Source organism: Vipera ursinii (assembly GCF_947247035.1).
Source record: "Vipera ursinii genome assembly, chromosome: 8".
NCBI classification, from domain to species: Eukaryota; Metazoa; Chordata; class Lepidosauria; order Squamata; family Viperidae; genus Vipera; species Vipera ursinii.
Window position 1 is genome coordinate 11,199,203 of NC_139519.1, and position 12,786 is coordinate 11,211,988.

The window sequence follows — 12,786 nt, forward strand, 5'->3', positions numbered from 1 at the left end:
GTAATCTATAGCTTGTTAAAAAAAAACCCTACTGCCGTCATTAATAGGTTCAGATCATTGCTGATACAGTGAACAGCGGAAAAAAACAACACACTGGGATAATTGTGCAGCTTGGAAGTTCCTGTATTGTTCTGTGTCTTTCTTGAAAGTATTTTGCTACCAGCCAGAAAGAGCTGGGGGAATTGGTTACACCAGGTGCAGCTGTATTTAATAGTTGTGTTTATCACTTTGCTTGTCATGATCTACTTAGACAGACTGAGAAATTGCTTGATTTTACCCTTGCCAATTTTGTGAAGCATCTTCCAGCATACAGCAGCAAAAACAACTTTTTTCTCCTTTCCTTGGGTGAACCTAACAAAGAATCTCTACCAATTTCCTTGCCTTCATTCCTCGGTGTGGCCAAACTGCAGCAGAGGAGTGAAAAACAATCACCACCCACTATCCTGTTTTTCATTCTTGCCTGGTTTTCAGATTGGAAGATAGATGCTCTGGTAAACATCTCCATTAAGTAATATAGTGAGCATTACGGGGACCTACATTTGCTTTGGTCGAAAAAGTTCATCTGGTAAGAACGAAAGCAACCAGGACTCCATACAACATATATCAAAACATTCTTCCAACAACTGCACTGGCTGGTTCAAGATATTTATTGTGCCCATACAGACAGTTCGGGACCACAGTTCTTGGTGGAATGACTTTAGGTTAGATTTGGCAATCACAAACGTCCTTTACTGGGGAAAATAGAGTCTGATTTCTGCTTATCAGCAGGAATATTAAGCTCATGGGAGACCCACTTTTGATTTTCCATAAGACTGATATTTCTCTGTTCATCCTTCTAAAACACACACACACACACACACACACACACAGAGAGAGAGAGAGAGAGAGAGAGAGAGAGAGAGAGAGAGAGAGAGAGAGAGAGAGAGAGAGAGAGGTAAAATTTGCCCCCACGAAGTCATGTTCGACTCTAGGGGGTGGCGCTCAGCATTGGGAGCCAGCATTGTCCAAAGATGCTTCTGTGGTCATGTGGCCAGCATGACTGTATGCCGGGGCATATGGAACAAGTGATACCTACTTGCATTTGCATGCTTTCAAACTGCTAGGTTGGCAGGGGTCGGGGTTTCACCCCTCTACGCGCACCCAAAAGTGCATTCCTGCATTCCTTAGCAGAATAACAAGAGTTGGAAGGGACCTTGGAGGTCTTCTAGTCCAACCCCCTGCTCAGGCAGGAGACCCTATACTATTTCAGACTAGTGGTTGTCCAGTCTCTTCTTAAAGACCTCCAGCGATGGAGCACCCACAACTTCTGGTGGCAAACTGTTCCACTGATTAATTGTCCTCGCTGATAGCCAAAGCTGAAATAGCCAGGGAGACATGAAACCCAGCCACTGTATAGTGGCAGTAAGTCCTTCAGTGAACCAACTGAGCTTCTCTGCATCTCCAAAGCTCCTCCTTGATGTAACATAGAAAATCTTCATCTTCAGCTCTCCACGGGGAAATACATCACTCTCCTGCCAGATCCCTTTGCTCGGGTTTCAGTATGCCTCAGTACAGAGGATAGATAAGGAAAAGACATGTCTTCAATAAATGGGATCTCAAAATCAGGGGAAGGAGCTGGTCTTTTCCTACACAACCATTCATCTATCTTCTTGTTGTTGTTAGCTGCGAAGTCGTGTCCGACCCATCGCGACCCTATGGACAATGTTCCTCCAGGCCTTCCTGTCCTCTACCATCTTCTGGAGTCCATTTAAGCTCATGCCTACTGCTTCAGTGACTCCATCCAGCCACCTCATTCTCTGTCGTCCCCTTCTTCTCTTGCCCTCAACCTTTCCCAGCATTAGGCTCTTCTCCAGTGAGTCCTTCCTTCTCATTAGGTGGCCAAAGTATTTGAGTTTTAGCTTCAGGATCTGGCCTTCTAAAGAGCAGTCAGGGTTGATCTCCTCTTCCTAATTTCTATTAAAGCTCAAAGATCCCAACACCACTGTAAGCAATCAGGGAGAGCGTGGAGCCTGCGTTGTAGGAAATAACCCACTAATATAACGTCCCAACTATCACCACCATCTTTAACAGAAAACAAATAAAGTAAATTAAAAAAAAAACCACCTACAGAACTTCAAGAGAAATTCTCAGGAAAAGAATGTTCTGTTCTGTTTTTCCAAGGTAAGAAAACTTTTGAGAATTTGCAAGGCCTTTTAATGAAGGCTATTTCATTAGGACTAATTAAAGGGGAAAGCTCAAAAACAAGGCAGGAAAATCCTTGTGATTTTTGTCTCCAGAATTTGATACTGAGAGGAGATTTAACTTGGAAACACAGAATATGTTTTTTTTAGCAAGGACATCATATTCATACACACAAAAAAACCTGTAATTCTGTTCAGGCCTTATCTCAATGCATGAAGTATGAAAAGTGTGCTGCAAAAATATCATAAAAAGGTACATTTTGGGGGGGAAAACTGTATTAATTCTTGAAATGAAACCCCAGTTTTAATCCTTAGTAGTTTAGGAGAGGGAGATAAATAAAGTCCTCCCACAATCGCAGCTTTGCAATGTGATATTTTCACATACCTGTATAAATAAATCTACCAGGAGCTCCTTTGCAAAATTGTTTGGATTTGTACGATAATGTTACTTCAACCACGCCAGGGATGTGACGAGGAGGTGTTTGGACCCGGATGGCATGTGGGGTGATCAGCTGAGAAAATAAAAAAAAAAAGAAAAATATGTTGAGACAGTTATGACAATTGTGATTTTGCCAGAAAAGTAGCACCCATTCTCAGTGTGTGCTTGTTGATGAATCTGTAAGTCAAAATTTAGTAAAAGTATTTCAAAAAGTGCTGTTATTGGGATCAACTTCAGGTAAGTTTCTCGGGTCAAAAATTAAACAGGAAAAGCTTTTGCTAGTAAAGAAAATCCCAGAAAATTCCCAGATGGGGAATTAAACAAATAAAATCCAAGGAGAAGGAAGGAAGGAAGGAAGGAAGGAAGGAAGGAAGGAAGGAAGGAAGGAAGGAAGGAAGGAAGGAAGGAAGGAAGGAAGGAAGGTCAATGACAAGTCACTTCCATAATATTGTCAAGAAAAATAATCTGATTCTGTCTCATCAATAGGAAGCAATCTTGACATGAGGACATGTTTATGTGATTAACTGTGAAGGGCTGAGGAACAGTTATTCAGATTTTGCATATATCCTGATTTATTCTAACATTGTGCTTTTTGTACAAGGCATGAGTCTCTGGAAACAATATTGGCCCAAAACTATGCTGTGAACTAGGTGACACTGGTATCTCATATGAAGCCTGAACTGCATGGCTACACTGGGGCTAAGAATTCTCCCAAAATAATTTAAGGTATTTAACATTTGAAGCCCTTAAATGGACCAGATTCTGATTATCTCGCAAGATTCATTCCTTTCTTTATGAACCTGTCTAGGGATTAAAACCACGAAAAGCTTTTCTGAAAATATGCTCACTTTTAGAAGCCAATTTCTTAGAAAGTATGAGAGACGCTTTTCCCTGCGTTTCCATCAACCTATAGAATGTATTCCTTTCTGATTCCTCTTTAGAATATCTGTTTAGAGCACATCTCTTTCGCAATTGCGTTTCTTTTATCTGTTGAATTTGGGGTGAGGGATTGTCTGTCTTTTCTTGTTTTTGCTTTATATAAAGATGTCAGTGAGTGTTCCGTTGGAATAGAAAGATAGGTACTAATAAAGGAGAATATTTGTAGCTCAGGATTGACGTGAGGGGTCCTTGATGCTCTCTGAGCTTGCTTGTTTCTAGCAAATGGTTCATTACCCAAACTAGGCAACATCATCAGTGTTAGTTATCAGTGTTAGTTATCATCAGTGTTAGTTATACCAAGAAAGATAGGTATTAAAACCTTAAATAAGAAAGAATAAAAAATAGTGTGTGTGTGTGTGTGTGTGTGTGTGTGTGTGTGTACTGCATAAATGAGAGCGTACACACATACAAACACAGAGAGATGAGTACAATTTGAAGTTCCAGATTAGAAATACTTTTGAAATATTTCTCCTCAATTCTGGAATTCTAAACTACTTGCTCTATTTTCCAAAGTGGAATTAGCATAATTTGGAATTCCCCATGATTTTTTTTGGGGGTGTGTGTTATATATCACGTTAGAAGTGGATATCTTTACTGTATTTATTTATTTATTTATTTATTTATTTATTTATTTATTTATTTATTTATTTATTTATTTATTTGCCTTGAATTCTAACACTTTATGAATTATTCCTTTGACTATTATCTCTGGTTTTGTGAAGTATGCTTTAATCCATGCACAGAAGTACAGGCCTATATGGAAAAGACAATGTGGGTGGGTGGGTGGGTGTTTGCCTGTGTGCCCATGCATGTGCACATGCATGGTATCTCTAATCACATCAGCATTGTTTTTCGTTGTTGTTTGGAAGATGGTAATCAATCTGAATGAAAGAAAGCATGGTCATTTGCACTACATAATGTATAACTAAGTAGACTAGACTCAAATTAAAACAGAAAGATAGCAATGGAAAATGTTATGAAACTTTGCTCTCCTTAGATGCTACCATTTGCATTTTATTCTCTGAGAGATGATTAGTGCAATTCCAAACTACTTTGACTATTTAAGAACAGTCTGGAAAAAAAGTGCAACTAGGAAGCAAGCTTGCCTACCTCACTCCACACAAGCATGGTCCCAAATACGACTTGAAGCCCATCAAAAAAGTTGTCCCCTATAATGATCACCATGGCTCCACCAGTGGTCCAGCCTTCACTTGGACTAATAGCTTTGATGCATGGGGTGGCTAAAGAGAGAAGTGACAAGAAAAAGAAAAGAAAGGGACAACAGAGTTAGCTTTCAGATGAAGCTCCTATGAAGACTTCTTTTGATGGTTCTACGGCTTCCAATTTCTCGGCTATCTTTTTCCCCCCTGTATAATAGCAATGTAGCACAAGGCACAATGATACCTCTTATGGGAACTGTGAAAACATAATATTAAGTTACAAATTATTAAACACACATACACACACACACTCAAAAGTCATGAAATCACCAAACCTCATGAGCTTCAGGTAGTCATGAATTGCAATTAATGAGAATAGAATAGAATAAAGTAAAGTAGAGTAGAGTAGAACAGAACAGAACAGAACAGAACAGAATATTCTTTATTGGCCAGCTCTACTACAAACGAATACAATCCAAGGAGATTAAACATAAGACAGTGCTGTGGGAATATGGTGTTTAGATGAGAATGCAAAATCTGATACTATATGGTGATCCATTAATATTTCAATCATTTAGATTCATTTTCATCATCATTAGTGGATGTCTGTATTATCCCATTCAATTTGCCTTGGGACTCTGAAGAGATAGCTAAGTTCTCTCTTCTTGGAAGATCCCAGCCAAGAAAATCTATCCCAAACAAGCTTGCTCAAGTTTGTTTAGCAGGGGTTTGCCAAAAGCAGAGAGAAAGGACAGAATGAGTGCCTAAAACAGATGCTGAAAAGACCTTTTTCACCCCATACTCTCTTGTTTCTGGATAATTTTGGAAAATTCTTTTGCCTTTCAGCAATGTCCATCTTCTATGCTGTCAAGAATTTAGGACAATTCACATGAGAATTTTCATTCGGTTTCTGTGGTTCGCCATTTCCCTGCCTTCTTCTCCAGTCTGGGAACTGAAGTTTGGAGAAACACTGAAGATTCCGTTTTTCTGCCTCACTGGAATTAAGACATTGGCTTAACGCACAAATAGAAAGCAAGATTTCCTCCATCGTATTTACTGAAAGGACCACAAATGACTGGGTTCATAGAACACATTAAACCACACAGAAGGACGTAAGTGTTCTGTGTAGCCAGGGAGAAAGAAGTCAGGTAAATTGGGATGATAAATGATGATGATGATGATTTCCTGCATTTAATTCCTCTGAGAGCTTGAGGTTAGGTACATGGCAAGGATTCATGCAATTTTGCCCTCAATGAAATCCCTATGAAGTGATAGTGATGGCGATGATGGAGAGAGAGGTGGGGAGAGGGAGTGAAAGAAAGAGAGAGAAAGGGAGGGAGAGGAAGGGAGAGAGAGAGAGAGAGAGAGAGAGAGAGAGAGAGAGAGAGAGAGAGAGAGAGAGAGAGAGAGAGAGAGAGAGAGAGCGCTAAAGTCTTGCACTGAATTCCTTGCAACCAGGAACTTGATACTTGATAGTGGACTCACTAGTCCAAATTGTGCACCTGAATCATTACTTGACACCGATTCTACATGAGTGTTGTCTTATAAAAGTTTGCTGGGAAGAAGGCACTGAAAGATTTTTAAACCATTTGAATTATTTGAAAGTGTTAAATTACAGCTGATAAAAACATTTTTAATGTTACTTCAACCCTGGCAGCAGTATATTGCCTTGCATTCTCAGCCTCCCGGCTTAGTTCAGAGGTGAACAACAACAACAACCCACAATCTCAGGACAGCATGTTGCTCCTGAAAGCATGATGGGTCCAGAGAACTTTAAAAGTTGCTACCAAATTGTCGTCTACTTAGTGATCGTGTAGAGAAACGATCAAGCATGACGTGCAATGATGTTTCTTTTTTTTTCTTCTGTCTCTACCCGTGATTTTTTGAAGTGCAATCACCCATTGCAAAGTGTGGCTCACAGGTCCTTAAAAATTATACAAATAGTCCTCACCTCATGAAGCACAACTGAGCCCCAAATTTGCCATTGCTAAGTAAGGCATTTGTTAATGAGTTTTGCCCCATTTTGTGACCTTTCTCACCACAGTTGTTAAGTGAATCACCACAGTTGTTCAGTTTAACAGTGGATAAAGGAATCTTGCTTCCCCATTGTGTTTGCGTGTCAGAAATCTGCAAAAGGTGATCACGCGATCTTGGGACAGTGCAACCATCATAAATACGAGCCAATGGCCAAGCATCCGAATTTTGATCATAGAACCATGGGGATGCTGCAACAAGTCGTAAGTGTGAAAAATGGTCACATCACTTTTTTTTTCCATTGGAACTTCAAAGGATCACTAAATGAAGGGTTGTAAGTTGAAGGTCAACCTGCACAGCAATTCCCATAGGGAACACACTAGGCTTTTTTTAGTAAATATTTGTCACAAACCAGTTGTGTTGCAAAGGTTAGTGAACTGTAAGCTAGGAAACTGGCTTGATTTGGACCAAGCCAAATTCAAGCGTTCCTGTTTTTGAGGGAAGGAAAGAAGGAAACGAATCTAAGAGACGGTTGCAATGAAATATGAATACGCTCAATGGTAGATCACATGTATTCTCTATATATTCTCTATGGAATACTGCAACTAATTTTGGTCACCATATTGCAAAAAAGATATCGAGACCTTGGAAAAAATTCAGAGAAGAGCAACTAAGATGATCCAAGGACTGGAGACTAAAACATATGAAGAACGGCTGCAGGACTTGGGTTTGTTTGCCTAGTCTAAAGAAAAGAAGAAATAGGGTTTACATGATGGCAGTATTCCACAAATACTGCTGCCACAAAGAAGAAGGGGTCGTGTTATTCTCCAAAGCACCAGAGGGCAGAACAAGAAACAATGGTTGGAAACTGATCAAAGAGAGAAGCAACCTGGAACTAAGGAGAAACTTCTTAACATTGTGGACAATTAACCAGTGGAATAGCTTGCCTTCAGAAATCATGGGTGCTCCATCACTGGAGGTTTTTAAGAAGAGACTGGACAGTCACTTGTCTGAGATGGTATAGGTTCTCCTGCTTGAGCAGGGGGCTGGACTAGAAGACCTCCAAGGTTCCTTCCAGTTCTATTCTATTCTATTCTATTCTATTCTATTCTATTCTATTCTATTCTGTTCTGTTCTGTTCTGTTCTGTTCTGTTCTATTCTATTCTATTCTATTCTATTCTATTCTATTCTATTCTATTCTATTCTATTCTACTCTACTCTACTCTACTCTACTCTACTCTACTCTACTCTATTCTATTCTATTCTAGTCCAGTCCAGTCCAGTCCAGTCCAGTCCAGTCTATTACAGAAACTCCCAAGGGTTTTAGATAGCCAGCGTGAGAATTCCACCAGTGTCTCTGCAGAGTAGCTGCCACACATATCAGTCAGTACTTGGTTAGATGCATCAGTGCTCTTGAACGGGATTAAAATAGTGAGCAGCAAAAATGTAGGACTCCACCGGGGAAGCAAATCATGACCCCACTATTTCCCAATTTTATATAAAGCATTTTCAGCAAATTCTTCTTTTTAGTTGCTTGCTCATTTCAAAAAGGCATGGGTGTCTTCCAGGAGGCAACTCCTCCCAAAGTGGCTGATATGGCAACATCATGGAATAAGTCATTGATCATGAATGCTTTCCTCCATCAAGAAAACAATTTTTTTTTAAAAAAAGAGAGAGAATGCTAATAAAAGAGCAGCAGTTTTTAAACTTAGCTTGAAATGAATGGAAGAAGAGATTTCAGAAATATGTTGAGATTCAGTAAAATAGAGGTCATATTTACTTTCTAATATATCATGTTTTCTTCAGCAATAAATTCCATCCTAATATTCAGAATGAAAGCTTAAATAACCAACTGCTCAAAACTTTGATACTTTCCCAAAGCGGCGGTTTTTAAAGGATGATTTGCTTTTACCTTCACATTTAGATTTGACTTGATATTTTTTATTTAAAAAAACTCTGTATACTTTGAGAGTCTCACCAGACTGAAAACTTTTAATAAAACGGAATACATAAAATATCCATGCATGGAACACATAAGATCAGTAAATAATTCAGCTATCTTGGCTCATTATTCTTACTAAAATTCTATACCATAGGCCAGGGGTAGGCAACCTTGGCTCTTTTATGACTCGTGGACTTCAACTCCCAGAATTCCTGAGCCAGCACAGTTGAAGTCCACGAGTCATAAAAGAGCCAAGCTTGCCTAGTCCTGCCATAGGCCAAGGTCACCACCCGAAAGACCAAAAATAGTTTCTTCTACCTCTGCTGTTTATATCTTTTCCCTTCACCTTCTGTTAAATCAAAGAGACCAATAGACGTTTGCATGAAAGTCAATCATAGTGAGGAAAAAGGTGCCTAGAAACTTTTTTTTCTCCCAAAGTGTTAGAACTGAAAATCATATATGTACATTAAATGCGGAGAGATTCAATACAGATGCTTCTTTAAATAATATATAGATATGGAATGATATGTGTTGATAGCCACTAAGTTAGAAAAAAATCATGGAGGATCTTTCTCTCACTGGCTACAAGCCTTGAGGGAATTACAAAGAGCAGAGTATAATTATTAGCTGCTATGGAATGGGAGGGACGCGGTGGCTCAGTGGGTTAGGACGCTGAGCTTGTCGATCAGAAGGTCGGCAGTTTGGCGGGTCGAATCCCGAGTGCCGCGTAACAGAGTGAGCGCCTGTTACTCGTCCCAGCTTCTGCCAACCTAGCAGTTCGAAAGCACGTAAAAATGCAAGTAGACAAATAGGGACCACTACGGTGGGAAGGTAACAGCGCTCCGTGCGCCTTTGGCGTCTAGTCATGCCGGCCACATGACCACGGAGACGTCCTCGGACAAGCGCTGGCTCTTTGGCTTTGAAACGGAGATGAGCACCGGCCCCTAGAGTCGGAAACGACTAGCACGCATGTGCGGGGAAACCTTTACCTTTACCTTTTACCTATGGAATGGGAATGGCTGAGGCCTATATCCATCTTTGCTGTAGACCTCTTCCCACAACACGCTTAACTGGGACAATTAGGGGTTTGATATGTTGTGATTAACTGACCCAGTTAGCCAATCCCCAAAGGATCACAGTTAACCCCAAACAGGCTCAGTCATGCAAGGTGAAACTAATTCCACCCACTCAGTTGTCAAAGGGAACATTTAAATCCTAGTCTACTAGGAAAAACAGCTGCAGAAGAAGAGTGGCTTGGAAAAGTAAACTTCTCCATCATCAAATTCATTTTTAAGACCTTGCAGTACAGACTCTTCTCCCAGGTTCAGGTGAATTGCAGCAAAAAGATCCTGCTATCGCTGTCAGTCTGATGTCATGAAACTTTTACAATGTCCTGGTGGTGCAAAAGCTTATGAGACATTTTTAGAGGAAACAGTCAGGATGGACATTGCATTCCCAGAATGGAATTCCCAAAGGTGCTTTTTCAAGAGGCAACTGGATTTCTTTGTTTTTCCTTGAAGATGTTTCGCTTCTCATCCAAGAGAATTCTTCAATCTTTCATTATTCTTTGTTCATATTTAAACATCACACTAACTTAGAGGTTTGAACTTGTCACATATGAAGACCACTTTGGTAGCCAGAGGGTCGGTCACAACACCAAAGTTTTTCATACATTAGTTTGCCTTCATTTCTCTTGAAAGGCATCTGGACTTTCTTTGTTTTTCCTTCCTCCCTTCGGTTCTGAAGAGGTTTCTTGGATGAGAAGTGGCATGTCCTCAAGCAAAAACAAAGGAAGTCCAGTTGCCTCTTGAAGAAGCACCTTTGGGACAACCATGACCTGGATGACTGAGAATCTCCATAGACTTCCAGAATGGAAGTTTTGACTTTTTTTGATTGTGTATTGCCTGAATCACTGGTAAGGAGATCTTGCTGTGATAAGAATACAACAATATTCTTGTGCAACAAAAGTACAGCAGCATTAAAACCAATTGCAATGCGTGATTGTCCCTGGGAAGGGGGTGAATGACGACAGATGACATCATGCAAACAGTTTACTTATATCAAACATCATGCCCCAAGTACATAACTGTAATATTTGTGCACTGACTCAATGTCACCAACTCCTCCTCTTGATGTTATGGTGACTTGGTACAAATGCCCACACCACCATCTTGCAATCAATAGGCCTAGTCACAAAATTCAAACAGAAGCCACAGAAGCAATCCATTTAGGATGAAAAAAGAAATGTTAAATGAATGCAACCTTTTTATTTATAATTGCAATCTTGGTGGAAGTTAACCTCAATGTTCTTATTAGTTACTTTAGTTCCCCCCCCCCAGAGATACACTTTGATCTGTTTGATATATTCCACTTATCCAGTTTGCTTGATTTTGGTTTAGTCTTTCATGTGAAATCAGCTATTGTGATTTACAACCTATGGTTGATGGCATATAAGTAAGTTGGTCATTGTAGTTAATGAAGTAAATTATGATTACATACACCACAGTGACTATGATGTGCAAAGTTAACTACTAACCACAGTTACATATTTCCAGTTTTCTCTTGAGAAAAATACACATTTTCCCTGTTTTCTTCATTCTCGTTTTCTCTCCTTTTTCCTTAGCATGCGCTTCCTCGTGATTAAAAAAAATATCTATTGTCTGTCTCTTTAAGTAGACATGAAGTCTATTTGCACCTCAAATTGTTTGATTAAATAAAAATATTTCTTTTTCCTCCAGAGCTGCGTGTTGAAAACAAGAGTTTTCACTGATGGCTTGAATATAGTGAAAATCCTCCCATTTCATCCCAATTTAACTCATGCTAAGCACGCCTGGTTTTTATAAGATAGGGTAAATCCCCCAACTTGCCCCCCCTCCTTCCCATCCATTCAAGGCCTCTGGACTATACATCCCATCAAGATCCCAATATGGTTTTCCAGTCCATAACCAAAGTCAATCCATCACTCGATTCCCAATGTTGACAAGGTCAAAGGTGGCAGGGAGGTTTGGCAGAGTTCCAAAACTATAAGACTCCTTTGAACAGCCAGTCAATCACATTCAATCAGTCAAGGAAAAACTGGAAGATTTCGTAGGCTTAGAAGCTTGGGAGTTTTCTTCTACCATTTCACTGCCCGCTGGGGGAGAATTAACACTGCTCTGAATTCTTCACTGATTCAATCATTTTCCTTCCAGTTCATTAATTCTCCTCTAGGTTGAGGCAGGGCACATTTTAACAGGAGGGGTGGGGGGGGGGAAATGCAACAAAACAAGCCTAATGAAATAATAGACCAACTTGTCTCTTCTAGTAACGTCACAAAGCCTTCTCACTTTCACTCAGGAACGACCCAAGAGGGGCTTCTCCGTGTGCTTTTTTTAAAAAAGAAAAGAAAAAAGAAATAGGGAAAAGAAAGGAAAAAAAACCTGGTGCCAGAATGGGGCTTGGAGAGAGTGGAGGCGATTATCCAATTTGAAGCTTAGCAGATCCAACGATTTGTAATTGCTTGAAAACACAGCCTGCAGATGATGGCCGATGCCTCGCTTAGCCAAACAAACGAAAATCAATTAGTGTCAGTTTCCCTTCTGCGCATTGTTATGTTTCGCGCCGTTTGTTTAAGCGAGCGGCTGACACTTTTTCATACACATCTTGCTTGAGGGTCCCTTTTCTGTTTAACTAAGATGTCATGTGGCTTGATTTGCTCAAAGATCAACTCCAGCCCAGCTGAGCTAAAAGTCTGACGTGCTTTGGCAGAGTAGGTAGCGTGTTGCCTGCTGGCTCTTCCAAATTCAAGGGGTAAAGGGGTGGGTTAGGGTGGGAGAGAGAGAGAGAGAGAGAGAGAAAGAGGAAAAGTCAGGGGCAGCCCAAGCTTCTCTGGCAAAATGACTGTTGCAGATTCGGAGGCCCTTGACTTGGAACTGCAAGACATGGCTCCTTAAGTGAGCAAGATAACACTCCAGCAGATGGAGTTCAGCCACGGCCAATGAGCCAAATTCTTGCTGCCGAAAGTGCACGATTGAAGAAGATTGCAAAGTGAAAGGAGAGAAAGAACTGGGTCACTTGTAAATATATCTCCACCGCTCCTGGGCAATTATGAACTTGTCACGGGGGAACTGGGCCAAGGATGCGAGTTTCTTTCCTTGACTCCCCCAGTGCCC

The 12,786-nt window shown here is 40.4% G+C and overlaps 1 protein-coding gene across 3 annotated transcripts in view; it reads right to left on the bottom strand.

Moving 5' to 3' along the window:
• The window catches only part of EBF2 (EBF transcription factor 2), a 225,915-nt gene that overhangs the window by 34,208 nt on the left and 178,921 nt on the right, over window positions 1–12,786 (bottom strand). For all 3 annotated transcript variants that reach the window (XM_083368400.1, XM_083368399.1, XM_083368398.1), the window contains exons 9-10: window positions 4,669–4,799; window positions 2,566–2,692 (exon numbers count right to left, since the gene is read on the bottom strand). In XM_083368400.1, coding sequence (XP_083224526.1) covers window positions 2,566–2,692; window positions 4,669–4,799 — 258 coding nt within the window. The remainder of the gene's footprint in view (window positions 1–2,565; window positions 2,693–4,668; window positions 4,800–12,786) is intronic.